The 24784-nt window shown below is 41.4% G+C and overlaps 1 protein-coding gene across 4 annotated transcripts in view; it reads right to left on the bottom strand.

Moving 5' to 3' along the window:
• Positions 1-309: 309 nt before the first annotated feature.
• Positions 310-24784, bottom strand: part of LOC100695973 (lissencephaly-1 homolog) — a 39209-nt gene continuing 14734 nt past the window's right edge. For all 4 annotated transcript variants that reach the window (XM_005463730.4, XM_005463731.4, XM_005463732.4 and 1 more), the window contains exons 3-11: positions 18203-18287; positions 14174-14248; positions 13687-13893; positions 9094-9262; positions 7601-7703; positions 7235-7463; positions 5012-5113; positions 4735-4891; positions 310-3721 (exon numbers count right to left, since the gene is read on the bottom strand). In XM_005463730.4, the coding sequence (XP_005463787.1) occupies positions 3648-3721; positions 4735-4891; positions 5012-5113; positions 7235-7463; positions 7601-7703; positions 9094-9262; positions 13687-13893; positions 14174-14248; positions 18203-18287 (1201 nt within the window). In that variant the 3' untranslated portion in view covers positions 310-3647. The remainder of the gene's footprint in view (positions 3722-4734; positions 4892-5011; positions 5114-7234; positions 7464-7600; positions 7704-9093; positions 9263-13686; positions 13894-14173; positions 14249-18202; positions 18288-24784) is intronic.

Raw genomic sequence — 24784 nt, 5'->3', positions numbered from 1 at the left:
GTAACCTCAATTTTCTGTTTTTAGCTGTCAAAAGTGGCATCTGGTGTGTGTGTGTGTAAATCCCAGCAGATCAGCAGGTTCTGAAATACTCAGGCCAGCCTGTATAGCACCAACAACCATGCTGCATGCAAATTGTAAAAAAAAAAAACCACCTTTTGTCCTCATTCTAATGGTTAGCTCGACCATGTCTACACGCCTACACGCCTACTTGTATGGAGTTGCTGCCCCCCCCCCAACAATACACATCTGTAGCTTTCCTCCAGAGCCCCTCGCTAGCTTCTCTAAAGAAATAATCAGGTGACACACATGCAGATTTTCTTCTTTTATTATATCGCAAACAATAATGACATCCAGGTATATTGTTAACAGTTTGCTGTGTGAAGAGTGAGACCATAGTGGCGATAACATCATGAGCTCTCCTGTAGGAGCTTGTTGTGAAGTCTGAAGCCCTCGTGTGTAGTTCACAGGCAGGTTACAGAGGGCTGAGGGAAACGACCCACAGACAGTAAAAAGCTGTCCGTCGGTCCCTTCACACACCAGCACAGGGATTGCTTTGGACCTGCGAATGGCAAAAGGGGATTTTCCCAACACTTGCATACATCAGCAGCTATGTTGTAGGTTTGCTTTTTGTCTTTTTCCTTCCTTTCCCCCCCCCCCGACCGATTATTACAAAATAAACAGAACGCACATCGTCCTGACCTCTGATCATCACCTTCCTCCTTGAAGTAAAATCAAGGAGGGGCATACGGTTTTTTTTCTTTACATTTTGTGGTCTGGCATGTCATAGCGTGATCCTGAGGAGACTTTTCAAAAAGGCTGGCCGCAGCGTCTGGACCACCAAGGAGGCTGCTTTCTCAAGATAAACCCGATTGTACAGACAAATGTCTCCATTTTTGGCTTCAGCTAGAACATTTAACACGTTGGCATTTCTGTTAGCCAAATTGTACTACAAAAATTTACTCTCTTCATCCAAAGCCTCAGATGTTCTGTACAGAGAAAAAACAGCTTATAGGGAGAAAAAAAAATAAGGGGGCAGAGGGGCACTGCACCAAAAGGGAGACATCAGTAATATTCCCTGAAAGAGAGGGTTTCTCCTTTGGGACATCCTAGTCTGCCACAATCCCATTGCATGTACAGAAGGAGGAGGCTGTTAAACCTCCCTCGAATAGCATCACACACACAACAAAACCAGCTGTCCTACAACCAGAGATCAGAGCTGTCCGAACCTGGAATCGGTTTGGGGAAAAAACAATTACTTGATTTCTCTGTGATGCCAACAGCGTGGCACCAACACCATCATCATTAACGCTGAGGAGGAAGAAGGCAAATAAGCACTCATTCGCCAATTTTTTTAAGCCAATCATTCACCAAATCATTTAAAACGTCGCGTTCCGACAGCTCCGCCTCTGGGCGCAGGTTTACATGCAGCGGTGCTACATCACCAGGTCACATTTAGGCTCACAGTGGCCACTAGCAAGAGCTTGAGCAGCAGATCACCACATCCAGTTACACACAGGAAGAGAGGAAAAACTTGGCAAAGAAGCTAAGATAAGAAGATCGGTTAAAGCAGTGGAATTCTTTATTAGCCAAGAAATGCACCGGAATGACACGGCTAATCGGAAATTATAAGTGTTTTTTTAATTTTATTTTATTTAAACGCTTCATCAACATCATTAATGTTGTCTTTGATCACCAGTGAATGACCAAAGCTTCAGTGAAAAAAACGAAAAAACAAACAAACAAAAAAAACCCAGAGATGTGCAAGATTAACGAATCACCTTGGCAGCTACAGCTAGAAGCAAGATGTTTCATTTATTTTTCATTATGTTTGTGTCCTACGAGGGAAGTGGAATGGTTGTCTCTTCAGCATTTAATCCTAAATCAGAACATTTGAGGAAACCCACTCAGGAGAGATTTGTCTGTGGAGACCCTCGGGTGTTAGTGTTGTCTTTCTCTGTACCCTTTAAGATGAGTTTTGACACCTCTGCATATATCAATAAAGACGTGGTTTGACAACCATTGGAATAGTTTCAGGGTTTTTCTAAGGATACAAACCGAGTCATTTTGTTGTAAAGCAGGTCTGAAATATGACAAACTGCTCAGTTCAGGAAAGCGTTTCCAGGGTTACTCCCAGAAGGCTTTCAAAGGGTAAAGAGTTGAAGTATAAACCGTCCAGACGAGACGACCTCCGCAGTTATCCGGCATTTCCTCACTAATCCTCATACAGCGACAGTAAAAAAAAATTGCCAGGCTTCTTAACTGATAACGAGCTAAATTTACATTTATTTTCACAGAAAACTGGCTTCTTTGTATTATTTCAGTACTCAAAACCGATTTCTTTATGCACAAGGTATAACTCAAAAATTACAGATCCTTGCACATACCAGATATGGAACCCGGGGGGGCGGCACTCAATTTAAATCCTTGTCGTGTATTAGCCAGTTCGCTGGTTTTTTTTTTTTTAAGCCTTCAGAGGGTGAAGCGGGACAACTGAGCATCTTCAGACTTTACTTTGGTGCTCCAAACCCCCGCCACGGCCGACCAGGTCAGGAGGCGAGAGACATGGCTACGAGATCCGGCCGGGTCTGACTGAGGAGGTGAAAGGAAAACGTCTCCTAAAAAGGGAGGCACGCCCGAGATCTTTACTCAGATTAAACGGGTGTAATCCTTGAAGTCTGCTCAGCGACCAGGGTGCTCACTGACGGCGATACTCGCTCGCTACATCAGGCTTCTTGTTTAAAAAAAACAAAAAAACAAAAGAAGAAGAAAAAACAAGCTTAGTGTAGCTACTCGCAAAGCCACGCATTTTAAAAATGGGATAATTTATCTAAAGCCCAGCAGCAATTCATATGCCGCCGTGACAATGAGTACAAAGCCGTTTTCAAGCCCCCGAGGTCCAAGGACACAGTTTGAAACATTCGTATATACAGCCATTAAAATATTACCTAGATCCACATGAAGAGAAATGGTATGCACACTTGAGAAGTGATGTTATAAAGCTACAGATTATTTCAATAACAAAGCCCCACATATACGTTTCTCCTGCCTCGTCTCTTAAACGTTTCACCGAGCTAGGCACCGACAGACTACGACAGTGAAGGAGAGAAATAACAGAGAGAGCGAGAGGGGGAAAAAAGAAAAATCCTAAATAAAAAAAATAGACAAAAATAAATCTTACACATAAAGACACTGTCATTTCTTAAATTATCGGTTTTTAGTGCCCTACATTTCACACCCAGTCAAAAACATCCGCCTTCGGTTGGTCGGTGGAGGCTCCGCGAGCCCCGTTGTTAAACCTATGGTACTTCTAGACAACGTCATGTAAATTTACAGTATACAATTTTGGATTACCATGCAAGAATACTTTTGTGTAACATTTAATAGCTCGATCTACATCCAGGAATAATTTACACAGAAGGACAAAAAAAATAAAAATAATAAAAATTATTGGACCAGAGAGAGCGCGATGGGTAAATAACCATGGTGGTGAGTGCGACAGAAGGGGACCGAGATGTGCGGGGGTGGAGGGGAAGGAGGGAGGAGATGGTTCGGGTTTAAGGTGAGGGAGGGAGGTGAAAGGGTAAGTGGGATGGCAGGAGGAGCGCCTGGGTGGTCAGGGTTGTGGTCCAATCCTCTCAAGGTCCAAATCAGCGGCACTCCCAAACTTTTACCGTTTGATCTACGCTCCCGGTGACCACGTAAGGAGCGGCCTTGTGGAAATCTGTGGAGCAAAAGAGAAAAAACAAAACAGAGTTACCATCAAATTGACTATAGTGACATTGACAACATTTTTGCCCCTCTGGGCCAGCAGGCCAGTATATATCCAACACCTGTTATGTGCTTATTTCACGTCCTTTAGCTCGGATCAAGCATGTGTTTTCAGTGTTTGTGGACAAGAATGGAGCTGTAAGGCTCTGAGGAACAAGCAAAGCTTTGGGGCGTTTCACTTATTGTTGGTTTTGGCATTGTTTTTTTGTTGTTGTTGTTTTTCTTCTTTTAAATGACGTAGACCTGACACGAATCTGACGATATTTCAGGGGCGTGGCTGGTTAGCTGCCCACAAAATCTCATTTGTTCTGGGAACATTTATTAATGTTAACGTCACTGAATAGAAAGTGAGTCATCACTGAAAATAAAACCACCCCTCAGACGTCTGGGAACATGAACACGGTGAAAAAGACTGCAGAGTTAATATCAGGTTTTAAAAGAAGAAATATTTGAGGAAGAGCTCGTGGTGTTCTATGACAGACCTCTACAGAAAAGGGGGGAAAATGATGTTTCTTTTTCTCTGCCGATTTCAAACAAAAGGTGCTTCTGTTGCTTTTTTCAGACTGCACCAGGACTCATCACATCAATAGCTCACAGCGATCCTCTCCCGTTGAAGCAGGATTTAAGAGGACTGGGTTTCAAACGGCTTGCCAAGGAAAAGTTGGCTCAAGAGCTCCTCAGGAGAGTTAACCAAGCCTTGATCTGCTGAAAAGCTGCAGATACTGGGGGGGGGGGAATAAAAAAAAAAATTAAATAAAATAAAATCCTGCAACGCTTGTCTACTTTTTAAACCCCAGCTGCGAGCGAGCCTGGTGAAGAAACTCTGCTTCTTCACCGCAACTCTAAAACAAATACTCTGGAGCAGGTATTCACACCCTGTGAGGGAGAACCTCGGGAGACAACATGGACAAACAATACCAAGGCAGAAGCCTTTGGGGTGGGGGTGTGGGGTGTGGGGGGGCTTACCCAGAGAGGTAACAAAGTGTTCGTGGGCACTCAGGGTTTTCATGCATCGCTTGTTCTTGTAGTCCCAGATCCTTAAGGTCTTGTCATCTGCACAGGTCACAATGAACTTGCCTCCAGGGTGGAAGAGGATCCCACGCACCCAGTTGTCATGGCCAACCTGCATGAGATACAGCAACACACATCTCATCTGATTCCTGAAGAAATATATCTTCACTTAAAGCATTTTTACCCAAAAATATGGACGTGGCACACACAAAAACTTCAAAATGCTCCTCACCAGCGTCATAAGGCACATGCCAGTGCTGACATCCCACATCTTGATGGTTTTGTCTCTGGAGCCGGAGAGCAGGAAGGGGCCGGGCTTCCCACTCTTCTTGGACTGGTCAGGCAGAAGGGGGGGGGATTGAAATATTAGCCGTGTGTATAATTCATTATTTGTACTTTATGCATGTGTTCAGACACAGAACAGAAATAATAAAACACATAAATCAAAATCAAAGGTTTAAATTCACTACTTTCATTTATTTTTACAGCTGAATGGTGAAAGGACTGGTGCTTGTAGCTAGGAGACAGCCTGTTCGACCCACTAAACTAAATACCCAAGTTAAAGCATCAGTTCCTGTTTCAGCAGAAAAATGAATTTAATTGATTATTCAGACAGAAAAAGATCTGCTTAAATAAATCAAAAATGACATTAAACGCTGAGCGTAATTAGCACGTTAATGAAGACGTTCAAATATCAGATGTTTCATGTCTAATAGGTGTGACTGCTTTAAACACGCAGGCGGCTACATTAAACCCCATTGGTGTAGAAACCGATGTACCAGAACACAGAGAGCAGCCTAAATTAAACACCTCTGAGTGTTTGTGTTATACGTTGCTGGCAACTAGTCTGAGAGCACATGTCCAAACATCTGTATAACAACAGCTGTCTCTCAGCCCACAGGTTCACCCAATTCCAACAACTACGTTGGCTTGTTTAAAAACAAACAAACAAATAAACAAAAAAACCCAACTATTTAAAGAGTACTAAAAGTCAGCTTTTGTGAACACAGGTTAGATTGGGACGACTGCTGCGAGGGAGCATGTGTGTTTAAATTTGCGAGACTACAATCAGACACACTGGAGATCATGAGGCAGGAGGACGGGCTGATTCTGTGTGTGTGACTGGCAGCACATGGCTGTACAGCAATGGCCACCTCATTTTTGGTTTTGATATGTTTGAAGCTACAAATAATTTTCACCAGTGATGGTTACTTATCACACATAAATTGATCTCACAGTGTGTATACAATCCTGTTAACGATTAGGTTCACGTTATGATTCAACAGCTTTTGGATCCACCTGGAGCAGAAATAACTGGAAGTAATCTTTTTCTGTGTGACTTTATCAGTCTCACAAATTGCCATGGAGGAATTCTGGTCTTCTTTTCTTTACAATGTTGCTTCAGTTCATTGAGGTTTGCTCATCGGTTTATACACAGCACTTCAATCCGGTTGAGGTCTGGACTTTAATCATTGCAATGCCTTGATCATTTTCTTTTGCAACCATCCAAGCTTGGGCTCATTGTCCTGTTGCATGACCTGGTTTTAGCCAAGCCTTTATCTGTCATTCAGATGGCTTCACATCTGACTCTGGAATACTTTGGTATACAGAGGTTGTCTGTATAGCAAGTAGCTGCAAAAAAACCCTCAAATCACCACCCCTCCACCACCGTGCTTCACAGTTGTTGCTGGGTATTTGTTCCGATATGCTGTGTTTGATTGATAAGGTGTAGATAATCAGTAAATCAAGCGCTGACAGTTCAGCACCTGGCTGTTTACCCTCTTAATTATAATGGAAACAGTGAGGCAGTATTGAGTTTTTCCTTTTTTTAAAGATGGTAGTACCAAATTAATGCCTCCAAACATAATATGATCTCACCTCAGGTTTAAAATCAGGAAAAGAGGAAAAAACATACTGAACTGCAACTTCAGGTAATATAAACCCTACGGTGTGTTCACACCAAACAAGAAATGATATTGTCTCACAGTACCTATGCAAAGAGGGGAACTGAGGCAAATTTGCATTAGTGAGAGTTAAAAATATCTAAAATTCAGGAAAAAATTCACACTGGGCTTCAGACTCTCGACTCTGACTGTTGACTCTGCTGGCCCGACCAACGATCAGAAATGGAGGAAAAGCTTACGGCTGCTTTTTGTGGCCAGATACAGGTGTTAGAGTCAACTTCCATTTTATGTAAAGATAGGATGAACAAACAAATAAATAAAGGAAAGCAATCCATGATGAGATATCACTGTGTCTTGATTCCAGCTACCTCCCACTGTTTACTTCTCTCACTGGCTGCTAGAAGGAAACATTTCTGGGTTCTAAAACAGTGACTGTACTCATACAAGGCGAAACGGCACATTTGATGAGAACAAACCAACACATACACCAAAACCTATGTGGACCTCGAGGAGTTTGGGAGAAATGAGACGTATCTGAGCAGATCTTTTACCTCTGAGCCTGTGGCGTCAAGGATGGTGGAGTAGGCGCTCTCCGGTGCCCAGGAGATGCACTCCACCACATGTTCGTGCTCCCGCAGCTCAGCCTTGCATTCTTTGGAGGCCACCACCCACACGCGGACTGTCTGGTCGTTGGAGCAGCTGGCGATCAGCGTGCCGTCCTGGTTGGGTCGTACCATACGGACCCACTCCCTGTGGCCTGTGAAGGTCTTCACGCAGTAGCTAATGGACAAAAAACATGAGAGCAGTTAGAAAGCTGCCAGTGTGGATGCAAATAGTTAAAACCCAACATCACGCCTAAGTAAAAATAAATAACACACAGTGGTTTAAAGAACAGCTTAAAGGTGTCTTTTGCATACCCAGTTGCCACCTCCCACATTTTTATGGTTTTATCCCTGGAGGCAGAAACAATGTGATCTCCGTTGGGCATGATGGCTACAGATGAAACATTGTGGTCGTGTCCTGGAACACAGAAAAACAAACACAAAAACAACGATTCAGCGGGACCCAGAGCCTCTGAAAACAGACCCAACAGCACAAGCCCACATAACATCCAAGTCTGCTGTGAAATGTGATTTAATGATTTCAGACTGCAACACATGATCCTTTTAGTCTTTCTGCTTGCAATCTGACCACCAGAATCAAAATTTAGAAACAAAAATGTATTTATTTATTTATTCAATTAAAAACACATGCTTAGTACCAAACAAAGCCCAAACACTGTTATAATTCACCCCAAAACCCCCAAAACTGTCAAGCAAGAAAGCCAACATGCTGGAGCTTTGGCACTCATTTTTGCTCGACGGAGAATAAGAGACGCGTAATTACCTAAAGGCTGGGGCATATTTAAGCTGCTAAATAGATGAAGACAACAGTAAGTATACTCTAAAAGGCCTGTGGGTGTGTGTGTGTGTGTGTGTGTACTTGCACATGCCACCAGGCTACAATAATGGGTGGCAGCTACACAGAAAAATGCTATCTAGCGCTGAAGAGGGTAATTAAGCTGCTGTCCAAATCGGCACTAATCTACTTCACCAGTTGGCCTCTCTCTCCCCCTCTCTTTGTGTGTGTGTGTGTGTGTGTGTGTGTGTGTGTGTGTGTGTGTGTGTGTGTGTGTGTGTGTGTGTGTGTGTTTCCACCAAGATACTTAAAATTTAAAATAGGAGGAGTGGATTAAAAAGGAGGAAAGGTTGAGTGAATTAAAAGAGGACGGAGATGGTAGTAAAAAAGAAGGAGGGGGGAAAATGGTGGCTAACAGAAGTAAACAGCAGGCTCAGATTAATAAAACCATCTCCGTTAGTGAGTTCTGTGCAGCGAACCCAGCTCGTCTGTTTGTAGACGCATGCTAGCAGCTCACACCCTCATTTACACCAAAAAGAAGACCGGCAACCGGTGAAATCTGTTGCTCACTTGCACAAAAACGCAGGATTTGCAACTCCAGCATAAATTTAAGAATGCTTGAGTGGGTTTAGTCTGCTCACCAGGAAGGGCTTACACCCCCATCAAAAATAAATATTCTTTTATGTCTACTTCACAGAGAGCCATCAGTGGCCACTTCAGATTCAAGGTTTGAAGATGAAAAGCATTGGTAAGGTGGTCTATTAACAAGCAGGGCCAGAGGACACATTTTAAATTATTTTTAGGCTAAGAAGAGCTGAATCCAGAGCAAGCTGTGCACCTCGGCTTGGTTTGCTGCGAGTCGATGGCCATCAAATGTGATAACAAGCAGCATGTGTAGCACCTGAGCACTGGAACCACACGGTGCCGAAACCATAACAAAGGGGATATAAAACGGCAGCAGCTGTGATTAAGGTCCACTAGAGAAAAGGAACCGACAGCTTCATCTTCTTACCGTGCATGGTCCTGATGCACTCGAAACCTTGGAAGTCCCACAGCTTGATGGTCATGTCTGCGGAGCAGGACGCGAGCAGTTTGCCTGTGTGGTCAAAGGAGATGTCCTGCACTGAATCTGTGTGGCCCTTCAGCGTGCGTTCAAAGTCTCCTGTTTCATAGTCCCACACCTGATGGACAAAGCAAATCCCTTCGTCAACATTAAGCTCATATATCACTGATACACTTCATCACACACCCAAACGTTGCATCATCTGTAGCTCTGTGTTGTTGAAATTACAGTCACAACAAAAAGACGCACTGATGGCAGAAGTCAAAGGAAGCACATACAGGCCTCACTCTGAATGCATTTTAGAGCCTGTGGCACCTTAGAGCCGCTCTCATCAGGGTCACAGTTTGGCCAGAAAAAAGCTAATACAGGTTACTGTGCGAGCCTGAGTGCTGCAGACAGAGCATGGTGTAGAAAAGCCTAATTTTCTAGCCTGTGAAAGCTGCTGCGTCTCTAGCTTTAAAGCAGACAGACGGTTTGTCACGGAGGGATAAATCCTCCTTGGTTCCTCTCCTGGGGTGGGGGAATTTTTGGGCAGACGGGGATGGGAGACCCCTACCATCACCTCCCCCCATCCTTGTAGTTTCCTTTGCCCTCTTCCCATGAGGAAGCTACAGATGGCTGGGGGGAGGTTGTCCTGGATGAATTCAGTGGTTCTCTCTCCCTCTTTTGTTGGATGTACACATTTCACACTCACATATAACAGTACTTAGGAGCAGCAGCTAAAGCACAGCTATCCATTAACCTGCAACTCTACAATGAAAGACTGATGATTCAGACTGCCACTGATTAATAGCCTCCATTATTTCAGTGAAAATATTGTAGATTTTTTTTAAATATCAAAAGCCGCTAATAATGTGAAGACTCTCCATGTGCTACTTGTGAGGAAAGCAATGAGAAAGCTCACACTTCAGTTGTTTAAATTACCCTGACCTCCTGGTGGCGTACCTGAGCACACACAGAAGCATGATTTGCACGCTGTACACAAATGAAAGGGTGTTATAGTTGCAAATCAAGAGAGATTTCTTACGAGCACAGCAGAAAAGGTGTCAGAGAAAGCTCTGAGACATTCCTCAGAGTGATTTTTTGTTTGTTTTGTTTTTTTAAACACCATATTCGGGTGTAAAAACCCTTCTTTTTAAAATTTTGAGTAGATTTACTCATTTTAAAGCCCTCAGTTCTCTCCTATTTTCATTTATGGGTATGGGTTTGTTTGTTTTTTTAATTTCATTTCATTTAATTTTTAAAAAATTTTCCACGCAGAGATGTTACTTAAAATATAAAGGGCAAATAGGATAACACCTTACATCCCATGAAAAGATACAAGTACAGGGGCTTTGTTTTTAAACAATGTTTTTCAGAACATATTTACATCCATGTCCAACCCAAGTCAAAACTCTGATTCCTGGCTGGTTAGAGCCTACTAATAACATTTCCTGAGGTGGTCTTATGATCTGTCACAACGGCTGCAGATATTGGATTATAAAAATACCTACACAGTGAAAAGTTACCTCCGGTCAGAACTTCCCTGCATATAAAACATTTTGAGGCCCACCAAAGAAGTTTTTGCCTTTCACCAAACATGTGATGAAATTATTTAACCTTTTTTTTCTTTCCCCCCCCGGTATAGTAGAATTAAATTTAATCAAGCATAAAACATAAAAGACGTGACAGGTAAGGAAACTCAGCTCCAAAGGGCTTAATGTGTGTGTGCAGTCTGACCTTCAAAAGCTCTCCCACCATTTACTGGCCTACAGCCAGCTTTTGTTATTGTACCATTAGCTTGGTAGTTTATGGTACAAAGTCTGAACTTGCCAGTAACATCAAGCAAAGTTACTGTTAATAACTTCAATAAATGGCATTAGAAAACATTTTAAAAATAGTCTCACTAAGAAACACTGATTTACTTAATTGCATTTATTCAAGCTTTGAATAAATTTTTTACCTACTATACATTTTGTCATCATCCATTTTATTTTACTTCAGTGCTGCTTTTGGGATTAATAAAGTAAAATATCATTTAAAAAAAAAAAACTACAAAAGCAGAAAGATATTGAGCAGTCAGCACAAATGAAAATGAAGCTGCTTACTCCAACGATGAGCAGGCCAGTCAGCATTTTAAACATCAGTCAGTACCAGCTCTATTTGCTGTTATAGTACAGCACAGAGCTGGAGAGGTATTTGCTGGTGCATGAAGATCACAAACCCCGCAAGGTAAACATATGCATTTCTAATCAAGGCTGCATGTTAAAATACTACAAGGTTAGAAATGCTTTTATCAAAATGGTTAGTACATCAAGAGTAAAATTCTGATGAAGCTGGTTTCCTCTATAAATGAAAAGGTTGCTGAATCAGTTGCTATAGAGGAAGTTAACTTCTTCAAGTAGCAGCAAACACAAATGCGACTACAGTTAACGACCACAAAAAGGTTTACTGCTTTCTTTGTGGAGATTAAACAAATAAGACAAAGTGTTAATTAGTGAGCTTTTGAGGTTCTGTGAGGCAGATTAATCTCAGGAGAGAGCGCTACCCACACTCCACCCCACCTCACTCCGGGTCCTCATGCGAAACCAAGCTAACATCTACTGCCTCCCACATGTTAACAGGCGGCCTGATTATAAGGTCAGGCAGCTGACAAGATTCTCAGTCTGGCCTTCTCTGAGTAAAGGGGTCCGTTCCATAATTCAACACAACGGGTTTAGGAGATGAAAAGTAGGACAAATGGAGGATTCAAAGCAGGATGCAGAGAGTGGAGGTGACAGGGAAAAGATTTGCCTGAAATCAGGGCTCAGTTTTAAGATTTGGGCCTGGGGCCTCCCTGCTCCTGAGGGACGGACAGCTGATGGCATGGAGTCATGGTGGGGCAGCTAATGGTTTAAGTGGAAGATAAATGCGCCAGGATGCTGAGAGGAGGGGGTGCAGTGGGGGGAGCGAGTTGGAGGGCGGGGCTGGAAAAGGAAGAAGATGCCAAAACGGAGTGAGAGAGAATTCCCTGCTGCGTGGGTGTAGCCAAGGAGGAGATGTACAAATGTCTGTTATTGTCTCATGAATAAAATATACAGATAACAAACAGCTCAACGGAGTATTGGCATTGTTCAGTGAAGCAGTGGAGAGACGCAGCTGCAAATATAGCCCAGAGACAGAACACAGAGTTTATATAAAGGAATCCACGAATAAATACAAGACGCAGAGACAGATACTCGTATAATCCAGAGTATATCTAGCAAGGAGAGTCAGAGCAGTAAAGGGAAAACTAAAGGAAGCATCATCCAAAGGGAACAAAAAGGTGTTTGAGTTAAAGATGCCACCAAGCAGGCTTTAAATTAAAAGACAAAAAAAATAAAAAAATCATTTTTAATACTCTAAAGTCAGGGTAGATTATATCACTAAGTCCAAGAATGCAGATTCTGTTCATCTGCATGTATTTTGATCACTGGGCCAAATGACTTCTTCAGTCTCCATAAAAGTTTATTTTTAAATGTTTTGACAATGACAGTATATTCAAAATACCAAAAAATTAAAAAGGCCACTAAATCAATGAATGCCTGATTTCACTGCCTACCATGTAAACATATCTTATAAAAGGAAAATTCCATGTTTAAAAAAATTATTTGTTTTTGGACACCAAAAACGTTGAAATGAAAGAATTGAAACCATCCTCTTCTCTTTAAAGACAGTTCACATTAAGCACAAAGTGAAAGGTGAAAACTGGACCGATAAAACAAGGTTATAAAGTAATTTTTTAAACACTGATTTATGCTGCATACATCTTTACCTCTGAAATGAGGAAGCTCCCAAATCAGACACACAAACCACTCATGGAGTCATTTTTTGGGTCTTTGAAGCCATGATATACCCGCAATATTGCATTTGAACATTTCTCACAAGTGTAAATGCCTGTTTTAGTCCAAACATCATGAATTAAAACATTAGCATACTCAAATATTACCCATGCAGAGCGACAGCTGTGCCATCTGTGCATGCTGGGAATAGAAGGCATCAAACACTGAATAACTGGATTTGCAGAAATTCTTCTAAAAGATGTGACTCTAAACAAAATGCAACAAAGTGCACATCTACTGCTGGGGTACGCATACCAGTCTACTTAACACAACTGTCTTTATTACTCTCCTTTTAAACTAAATAATTAACCGAGCTTAAAAATCCAGCTCCACAAACACAGTTTCAGACCATTTCTTAAACTCTGATTAGTACGACGCTTGAATTTAGAGACAAGGATACTGAAGACAAAACTGTCAGTGCTTTTATCCCTGGAAAGCTGAAATGTTCTGAACTCATCATAAGACTCACTGGGGCCACCATCAGCAGCTATGCTGAGCAGAACAACAAGCATCAGTAGATCAGGGTTATCGGATCATGTGCAAAGGGAGAGCACAGTCCTGCAGGGCTCCATTAAAGACTTCAGAAGTTATTTGGACTGTTCTGTGCAACCTGAGCCCTGAGACAAATTTATCAGTGAAATCACCTACTGCAGATTTTATTTGGAAACTCTCAGCTCTTCGACTTGAAACCAGCAGGACTGACCTTTATTGTTGCGTCCTCAGAGGCTGACACCATAACGCTGAAGACGGGGTGGAAGATTACACGAGTGACCGGACTGCGGTGGCCACTCAGCGCGTACTTTTCTGGTGGGCGTGGGATCCACTCTTTGGGGTCACGCTTCTGAGTTACGGGCCCACCCAGAGTGAGCTCGTCTTTAGCTTCGTTTAGTTTGGATTCAAGCTCCATCACCTAGCCACAGAGCACAGGGACAAAAGCTGGTGAAGCATATCGAAATGTACATTTAGGAGATACGGGAGGAACATGGCTTTACGAGACTATTGTGTTTGTTTAAGTTAGTATTTTACATCAACAGTGGTGTCATTGCTTTCTTTGACAGACTTTATTTCAGTGTTAAAAACTGCTTCAGCACTAATATCACGAACCTTTCACGAGACTACAATCCCCACAAGCTTTCTTTGAGGAGGGGGAAAAAAAGAAAAAAAAAAGAAAAAAAAAAAAGCTCACAAACCTTCTTTTGTAATCTGATGACTGAGGTCCATTTTTTTTCCAAAAGGCCAGCGTACTTCTTATCCAGTTCTTCATTCTGGGGAGAAAAGTGTGAGGGGGGTATCAGAAAAACTGGCAAAGAAAGCCAATCAAAGTCGTGGGCTTAGCATAATCGGCGAGGAGCGTGCGTGCGTGCGTGTGTGTGCGCGCGCGTGTGTGTGTGTTTGTGTGTGAGTCAAAAACAACAACAAAAACCCAAAAAAGGTGGGTGGGATTATTTACACACCCTTCACAGGCCAACACCAACTGCAGGACACTGCCAACCTACTGTATGACAAACACACGCACACACACACACCCCAAGTCCTAATCCTCCTCACACAAGCTAATCTCCTGCAGACAAGAAAGGCTTACAGCCTCACAGCCACACACCCGGTCCTGGAAGCAGTGGTAGAAGTTAACTTGTGGCAGACTGAAGCCTGATTCCACCTGCAGGCTAATTCCTCAAGCTGGACTCTACCTTTTACGTAACTGGCTTCATGGCACAAACAGGCAACGGAGGAAACAAAACAGTGCAGTGGTGCGCTTTCTGTGTCGCTACATATGCACCAAAAGTTAAATACCGTATATGTAGAGATTGACAGTCTCACAGAGCATGTCTTTAAAAATCATTTGATTCTTTGTTAGAAAGGCCAGCAGTGGTATGACTGAAAAAGGAGGCTTGCGGCAGAGATGAGGTGCAGACCAACCAGGGATTTATTCACCACACACAACAAAATAAATGATGTTGGACCAGTGGTGGCACGTGGTTCCAGCAGCACTCTTTGATGCTAATTACCAGCGTTTTATAGACTGCTACCAATTAACCCACAAGCCTTACCATTTTATAAGATTACATACAGCAATAAACAAACTTATCACAGCTTACCTAATAGCCTTATGAATTAGGTTTTACATTTCTACAAATTACATCAAGTAAATGTTAAAAATACTATTTTCTGCCATAATTTAGATTTCTATTCTTAGGGACCTTGACCAGTTCAAGCTGGAAGGCTACCACCGAGGAAACCCCGACAGAAAACATCAACCAATAAAACATGACACACCTCTTTGAGTATATTCTTTTATACACAGTGTTAAACTTAGCTCTGAGTAAATACATACTGTTTATCTAAGTAACGATGCAAAGCATCATTAAATGCCTTAAAAAAAACAAACAAAACAATCGCTCACCCTCATGACCTTCAGTTACACGAGTCAAAAAAAAAAAAATTAAATTTTTTTTTTAACAAATCTTTGAGATAAAAACTCAAATCGAGTAATATCTGACAGAAACTATAAACTAAGGCTTAACCAAGAACTAAAAATAAGTACGGACCAAGCTTCAAGTTACTGGAATACAACTAAAAATTTAACTCTTAAAAAGAATGAAAATAACAGTGAACAAAAACAAACAGGGAAGGTCCTTAGGTTTAGTCTTTGTCAGTTTGGTCAAGCCAACAAGAGACATGAAGTGTTGTATTTGTATTATTAATGTAAGAAGTTTGAAACAACCATCATATCATACTATGGAAAAAACAAACAAACAAAAAAAAAAAAAACACCACCTGCATTCTAAAAATAAGAAAAACCCAAAACTAACAAAAACACACAAAACTAAACTGAAACAGGCAAACTTCCTCTAGAAACTAAAGGGGGAAAAACTAATTAAAATAAATAACTATAATAATAACCAAGTAGAGCATTTTATCTTTTTTCTGAAATATTATTTAACGTATATTTAAGTATATACTAAAGTAAATCTGAAGTGTTGCTTTGTGTCGCCTCGCTCTATAAACAATGCAACAGTTTTGGAGGACTCTATGCACATCCATGCCTTTAGGGTGCAAGTACCAAAACATCAAAAACCCACACTGACAGACAGCCACGGGTGTCAGTGAGGGAGAAAATTAGCAGTGTGCTCCAATTTCACAGCCCCCTACTCAGCCTTGTCTGTTTCCAGACATCCTGGAGGTGTGGAGAGCTGCAGGTGATGTCGAAGCCTATATTTAACACGTTTCAGTGGCAAGAGGTGATTCCTCAGGCCTACAGGAGGTGTTAACAAGAAAGAGAGACAAAGACATGTACAGAGCCCTGTGAAGAAATCGAGCAGATCTATCTCAGATGGACTGAGTGGGGGAACCCAGTTTGGACAAGTCTGCAATCATCTAATCTGCCATCTGCCTGGACAACACACACACACACACACACACACACACACACACACACACACACACAAAGTGAGTGCCAGACTTCACTTCTGCCTACCAGCCAATTGGCAGTGGCTAATAAAAAGGCGTGCGCGTGTTTATCTGTGCATGCAGGTATGTATACTTTGCTTCAAAAAGGCAAGAAAATACTGGAGCATGACCTACATTAATTATTCCTACCAGTGCACTCAGTCTGTCATGACATTAACTTTAAACTGCTTCTCTAACATCCACAAAGAGCCAAACAGAGGAACACTTAATTCACCAATAAGAACAAAACCCAACCACACTTAAAAGGCATTAAAAGAAAAAAGGTAACATACTTAACAGTCCTAAAAATAAAATAAAAAATATTTTAAAAATGCTTCAGCTGTTTAGCCGACTCCCGTCAAGGTGCGTGTGGCCGATACTCAGAAGGCTGCACCGATCCCTCTGTGCCATTCATCCATTATTCACCCTGCTTCCAAAGGCCTGCCACGTGGAGATCAAGTGGGAGAATAAAGGATGAAAAGACAGAAGAGAGGGGAGTGTGGTGTCATGTGAAGACAATGGAAAAGAAAAGGTGCCACAAGGCAAAAGAGCAAGAGTGAGATGAGAAACGCTCTCAGGTGAAGAGAGCTTTAAACAAATAAGTAATAACATGACAAACACTACACAATAAGCTCTAAAGGGCACATATTTTATTTTAGGCTCCTTACTACATTCCATATCATGTGAAAAAAATGCAATAATTGAGTTTTAAGTGACAACTAACACAGGTGACTGACTGGTGTTTATTGATTTAACCTACAATAAAATGATAATTACTCACAAAGTCATACTTTTCTTGAGGTTCATGTTGCTAATTTTTAAGTTACTAAACACCCCATACTGAAGATGCTTGACCTTTTCAACACGTACCCCTAAATCCAGCCAAGCAGTGAAGTGCCACCTCTCCCACTGTGAGTGCTGGAATTGAGTGCTGGATTCGCATTTCTTATTTACATTAGATATTTGGTATTTTTGTTCCATACATACATTATAAATAAATAAAACAACTCATAGCTGTCTAAAACAATGTCAACATAAACTGAACTTCAAGATCTTTTGTGTGTGTGTGTGTGTGTGTGTGTGTGTGTGTGTGTGTGTGTGTGTGTGTGTGTGTGTGTGTGTGTGTGTAAGATTAACTGTGTGTCGATAACTGTAGTTGTCTGGTTTGTTTTATGCATTGCTCCTAATGCTATAGCTACACCAGAAAATTCACACTAAGCAAGAAGAGGAAAGGTACATCGAGGAAAAGAACATGACCCAGATGTTGTTTTTAGGGGCTGACACAAAAGAAAATGTAAGTGTGGCACCACCACTAACTCTCCACACTCCATGAGAGTGTCCAAAACACTCAATATAAGCAGCATAAAAGTAAGACTTCAGGGCCCAACATTTGTGATAGGTGTGCCTAATAAAATGCTAACAGAAGGAATTAATACATTCATATTTCATCAGAAAGCAGAGCTATTAATGTTTTTTTTTAAGTATATATGTTGATATATATATATATATATATATATATATATATATAATCACAGTGAGTATAAATTAGCAGATGGATGATAGCTTCTCTCTAAATTAGAGGCTTGCAGCACAAGCCACACCAATCAGACAGAGCATCCTGACCAGGAGCAGGTGCTCCAGGTCACACTCCAGAACATATTGACAAAAAACATGTTCATGATGGGAAATAAAGTGGAAATCAACACCCACTGTTTGTATAAATTGGTCTGATTGGCTGTGCGGATGTATGTGTCTGTCCTTAATCTACTCACATTATCCAATTCCGCCTCCTTCTTGAAGGTGGAGTATGCTTCTTCATATCCATTGGAACGTAGATAATCGGCTATGGCTCGATTTCTGGAAAACAGACAAAGAGGAACCATAATTAGTCGCTCCTGATTAGCAGACAAGATAGTAGTTAAGCTGCCACCGGAAACGACGACGCAAGTAATGAAGCTGCATTCAACAGGATGAAACAAAGACAGAAAAATCAGCAGGTTCAGGAAACGTGCCAGACAAAGACACTTTATATGGTTTTCACACTCCCAGACTGTTATCATACTATATAATAATAAAAATGCTTACTTAACACTATCGATAGAAAAATACACACTCTCTTCACTCGCTCTTACACTCTCACTCACACACACACACACACACACACCCTTCTCCACCCATCTGACACAAATTGAGAACATGTCTGTCTGGCTTCTATAATGAGCTCTTGTTGCTGTCGGCAAATAATGGGAATGGACAACTCCCCCGTGGTGTAGATATAGGGAAAATGAAAGCCAGTGTACATCCCACCATCACCTACTTGCACAGAGAAGGAAAACATGGAGAAATCATGGAGGTGGGGGGGAATAACCCCTGTGACCTCTACGAGCTTCTGGCTGTTGTTATTTTAAAAACAGTCGATCTCCTGAGTTTAAGAACCAAATCCGCAGATGTTTAAAGACACCAGCTCTTTTGAGCAAGGCGGCACAAAAGGTGGTGTGAGGATGGTGACAGCAGTGCGCAACAGTCCTACTATTTCAAATATGTGAAGAGAGATGGCCAGATAGGAAAGACAATAGAGTAGTGAGGCAGAGCAGGGACAGAGGAAGCTACCTTCATTCTTCCTGTTTTTGTCTTCTAGGGAAACCCAAAGACCCCTGTGGGGCACACAGCAAATGTACACATGCACACCCACACGCACACACATCTGGTTCATGACTGCAGCCTTAGCAGCAGTTCAATTTACCAAGAGTTATTAATGAGGTTCAAGTCAGTATCAACAGTTCAGGCTTTTTATTTTCCACCTAATTAGACTCTCAGGAGGGTGCACAACAAAAGTGGATTATATTTCAATTCTTCCACTTGGTGATTTTGCAATTTCAATTATAATTTGAGCCTGAGGATAATTTAATGTCGTTGTGGCAAGTTCCAGTTTAACTGCAACAAAGCAATTTGATAATGTTTTAATCAGACCTTCATTTATTATCCAGTACAGCTCCACTTTGGACGTTTACAATGTGGACACTGCCATGCAGGCGTTTCATCGTGTTTTACTATTTTACTAGGTGCTGTACAGACATTTGTTTCACTACTGAAGAAATGGAGTCACTGCTTGTCTGACTCATTCACCGAAGTTTCCCACATACTCATGCTTGGTTTGTGTGTGCATGATACGTGAATGTCCTTCACCTGGTGGAGCCAAACTCTAAACCATCAGCCAGCCTGCTCTCTTCAGCATTAGACTGGGAACTGCGGACATTTTTGAGCAAGCAGCTGAAGTTCCCAGACCATGTGACACCAACCTTCTTGAGGCCAGCTGTTTTACACACACAAGTTTCTTCCAAGCAGGTCCTTCTATTTAACCTCACAGTTTCCCAAGAGTATTGCATGGAAAAAGCAAATGAATGCATATGGCTGAGGTACTGAGAACTGACAAATCAGTGCCGGAGGAGCAGCTGGAGAATGTACTGTGAGCCCATAGAAGTGGGATGCTGATGTTTAGCTGCCTGCTCCCTTTGTAAGACCCAGACCTTTTTTGGCATCAGAGGTGCTGCAAAGGTGAAGGCCATCAAATCTGCACAAAGGGCCCCCAGGTGAATTTGAATCAAAAGGTCCAATGGCGGGTCAATGCTGCTGGGAAACAAGTCAGGGCCTGATTAATCCTGGCTGGGTCACCTTAGCAAGGGGAGACCAGAAACCCCCGATGATCTCAGGATAGAACAGCAATGTGTCCCACCACATCTATGAATGCATCTAGAAACCATCACAGCTGGACCTCAAATTCTGAAGACACAAATTTCCATTATACTGTGTTCAATAAGCCTGTCCATTTAAAGTTTACATTTGCAAGCATAAATGAGAAGAACTGATCAGCTTCTGTTGCTACAATTTTTTTATATTTTTTCTTCAGGGTCAATATGGATTTGTGTTTTCTTAAACCTTTTCGAGCTCCACCTTCAGTCTTATATCACCTACCAAACCAAACAAACTGAAATAAAACTGAACTGCCTTAAAAAGAAATGCAAATTTCTTTAAACTGTAATACAATATTTTCTGGGTCCTCCTGCTCTTTTGCACACCATTTATGCCAGGAGATGCCAGACAAGCTGTCAGGCAGGCACTGCTTTGAGGTGCCAATGTGACGGGGTGTGGGGGTACAATCTGTCAGCCCAGCCTGTGCCCCCTGCACCCTCTCGGTCAGGGTTGAGCACAGAAACCTGCTTCTCTCTCTGCCCACCAGAATCCTCGTGACAACAGGCCCAGACCTTATTAAGGCTCAAGGTTAGCAGGAGGTTATCTACTCCTCTGACAGCCTGCTCAAAGCCTAGAAGACAACCAAAGGGAGGGAGGAAGCACAAAGTCTTGAGTGTATAAGCAGGTGAGGAGGAGAAGGAGCTGAAGCACAGAGGATGCCTTTGATATGGTGATTGATGTATCCATGATCTCTATCGCACCACAAGAAGGTGCAGAAGGTCACTTATTTATATGTAAACCATATGGTGGAGCAGGGCTGTGCATTTGACGTTCCACACTAATCTTCAGCAATTCTGAAAAGATTATAAAAATTAAATAACCATTTTCTCTTTAGCAATGGTACTCTCATTCAGACCTTTGTAGAGAGGAGTGAGTGGCTCTAAAGGAATTAGGTAAGACCAACATGATGGAAATACAGACTTTGGTCAGCAAGACTAGTGAAATCAATTCAGCTGTTAACAAACACTTCAGTTTCAGATTATTCTTTAAAGTTTTACAAACACACAATATTTAAAATATCAATTTATTGTGTTAAATGATCATGATCAATATTAGAGCAGAATATCTTGAAAAAGAAATAAAGAATGAAAAATAACTAAGAACAAACAGCTACACAGCTAAACGAATGAACAAAGGGAGGGATGACACACACACACACACACACACACACACACACAAAATCAGAAGTGATCAACAGAGAGCCACTTTGCTCAAATCAGTCATCGACATAGGGGACGCAGCGCTGATGACCGCCACTTCACACTGGATGTGCCAAATAAAAAAATATGAAACAAAACAAAAAGAGTATTTAACCATCTATAATCCTCATGACTGTGATGAAAAGAGAATGGGGGAGAGAGGAAAAAAAAAAAAAAAAAAAAAAAAAAAAAAAAAAATGGGGAGGTGTACAAGTATCAACAGAAGGAGAACAGAGTTTCCATGGTTACAAGCAGCCCACAGCTAGATGACGTGATAAGGAGACAGTGAGAACGAGGGCAGGGTAAGTAACGTGGACAGCGAGGCCAGAGAGAAGTGAGGAACAAGAACAATAGATGGCCTGAAAGCATGCATTGCAAGTCCCTGCTTCAGTGAGATCAAAAGGCGATCTCCGTGATGACATCAGGGGGATGAAACACGAGATTAATCACTCACAAACTATTCAGAAACTCCCACACCAGCATCTGCTTACAAGTGTTAGCAATCTAGCGTCATTAAGCAAAAGCCTACGCAAGCCTCACGTGGGTTACAATACTGACATGCTTCAGACCTCTACGCTTTCTTAGGCGCTACAAACGCTTGATGGTGCCAGAAGAAAAGCCTGTGATGCAGAGAGAAAAACAGGGATGAGAGGAGGAAGAGATGCATGACCTCATCCTTCTCAGAAGAGAGGGAGTCAGGCATCCAGCTCATCTGCCAGTGACATCACTTCCTCGCAGTTCCCACTCCACTTTCGCTTCCTTTTAGAAATGAGAAGCATGAACACAGCTTCCCCTGAAGCTAAACAAATCAAACAAATAAAGCAGATTATTCAATTACCCAATATTTATTGCTCTCATTTAATATTTTTATTAAAGATTTATAACACCGCTGTCAACATACTAACTGAATAATACTGCGCAGAAAGAATGTCGCTCAGGTTTTAAGTGAAAAATGCTGGTCTATGAGCCCAACGCCAACTTCACCATGCAGTACGCTGGACGTTAGCAGGACAGCCAAAACAATAACAAACCAACAGGAAAGAAAGAGCAGTTTGGGGGTATTTCCCAGCTCCTCTAGGCAAACAACTTTTCTTTGTTTGCTAGCTTTTCACTTGACTGCAAACAGTAGTCAAATTACACAACATGACTAAAGTCTCCTCACTTGTTTACCTTCACTTGAGACATTATATCCGATACAAGGTACAAGGATGTTGGTAAAGTGCAATGCTGGTTGGGAAGCTTTTATTATACCCATCGGCGCTACACATGATGTGAATGTGCAGGAAAAGGAGAAAGCAGTATGACTGTAAAGGACAGTCTGTACCAGCTTAACAACCCTCTCTTTAAACTGAGACCAGTGCAGAATTTGTGTGAGAAATGGCAAAACTCAAAAATTTCCATTGTATTCATCTTCGTCTTGTACATTCTTGATATATTTTGTCACACTTTATTTTACAGATATATATAGCAGAGGTGGGACCAAGTCATTGTTTTGCAAGTCTCAAGTAAGTCCCAAGTCTTTATCCTCAAGTCACAAGTCAAGTCTCAAGTAAAGTCAAGCAAGTCAGAGTCAAGTCGCAAGTCAAGACAGACAACTTTCAAGTCAAGTCCCAAGTCCGAAACTTTGAATTTCAAGTCCTTTCAAGTCTTTTTTTTTAACCCTCTGGGGTCCCGGGTATAATTGGCCGTTCTTGACTACTTTTGATTTTACTTCTATATTTCACTTTTAAAATATGTTTTTCTTGCCTTGTTTGGTATCATTATTTACAGCACAACCTCAAATATCTGAAATTTGAGTTATTTTTTTCATTTTGGTATACTATATTAGCACAGTTGATCTAAATTCAGACAAAAAATTCAGAATCCGAGTAGAAAAAAAGTTATATTTTTTTACATGTTTAACGAATCATTTTCATAACTTGAAATGCAAATAGAAATTGTACATTTCTAAAAATTATGCACAAGTTTTGCAAACAACAAAGTTATATGGTACTATTTACCTAAAAATGCAGCCAAGGCCTCAGGCGTTTTTTATATAACCATTTAAATCTATTTACAGAACAATCAGGTGTGCTGCATCAAATAAGAAGGCACACAAATTACTTGTGCCAGTCCAAAACATGTAGTTTGTGTTCAGTATAAGACAGAGGAGAACACCACAGGCCTAAACCCTGCAGGTCTGACAACTGGAGGTGCAACAGTCCAGTTTTCTATGTGGAGACAGCGTTTACACTGGAATCTGCCTTTGACAGCTTTTTTAGATCAAATATGAAATTCAGCAGTCTAACCGACACACAATACAAAACAATAACTACACAACAAACTAACTACAGCCTCCAAACACGCTAAACATCACTAATGTCTCACATATGAAAACTCTCTCTCTCTCTCTCTCTTTCTTTCGCTCGCCCGCTTTCCGTCGCGGGTGTCACTCCTAAAAACTTCCCCTTCTCCCTAAACAACCAAATGTCACATGTTGCCTTATCATTTTTTTGATTGGCTGACATGGTAAACTCTAACACCAATAGGGAAGGGGTGTTTTTCTTTTCTTTTTTCACTCGCAAGTGGAGAGCGTATGCTAGGCTGTCTGTAGAAAACGCCGTTTTTGTCTAGCATCCCTGTTGAGAATAACCTTTGCAAATAAACAACAGCTAATAATATAAGATCAAAGTATTTTATTTGATGTATTGACATAAATGACAGAAGAAAAAGGCCATGTATAGCAGGACTACTCAATTACACACTAAGGTGGGCCAGATTTTCTAACCAAAAAAAATTTTTTTCCCTGGCTCAGACATGCAAAAGTTAAACACGACCATACACTAATTGCAAATTAAACACAGTGATTTTGAATTGTGATGTGATGGTAAAATAAATATTTGTCAGTCTAAACTGGGTTAAATCTACGGGGTTAATGATGGGGAGGAGACGGAGAGAGACTGAGTACAGCTACAGAACCCACTTTCTGAAACGGACCATGCTCACCATTCACCGACAATTCTGAGCTAACAAGTTGCATGTTACATATCATATCTGTCATATCATACCTGTTAAAGCCAAACAGTATCATCAACGTAGCCCGAAGAACATTTGCTAATAAGATGAAGTTAGCTAAGTCAGCTGTCTCATCGTAGCAAAAAAAAAAAAAAAAAAAAAGCACCACCTACCGTTCTTTATGCAACTTCAAATGTCGGACAAAGTTGGAAGTTGTTCCATCTCCGTCTGTGATTCTCTTCTTGCATGTTTTGCATATTGCATTTCATTTTTTGTTGACTACTTCGTAGTTTATGTACCCGAAAGAAATTACTCTTGGGAGCATTTTTGGCTCGAGCGTTTTTGTTCTTGTTTTTGTCAAATCTGGTTAATTTGATTGGCTGTGCTACAGCCCACGCTCACATACATACG

Source organism: Oreochromis niloticus, linkage group LG14 (genome assembly GCF_001858045.2).
Source record: "Oreochromis niloticus isolate F11D_XX linkage group LG14, O_niloticus_UMD_NMBU, whole genome shotgun sequence".
NCBI classification, from domain to species: domain Eukaryota; kingdom Metazoa; phylum Chordata; class Actinopteri; order Cichliformes; family Cichlidae; genus Oreochromis; species Oreochromis niloticus.
This window is presented reverse-complemented; position numbering and strand designations above follow the sequence as displayed.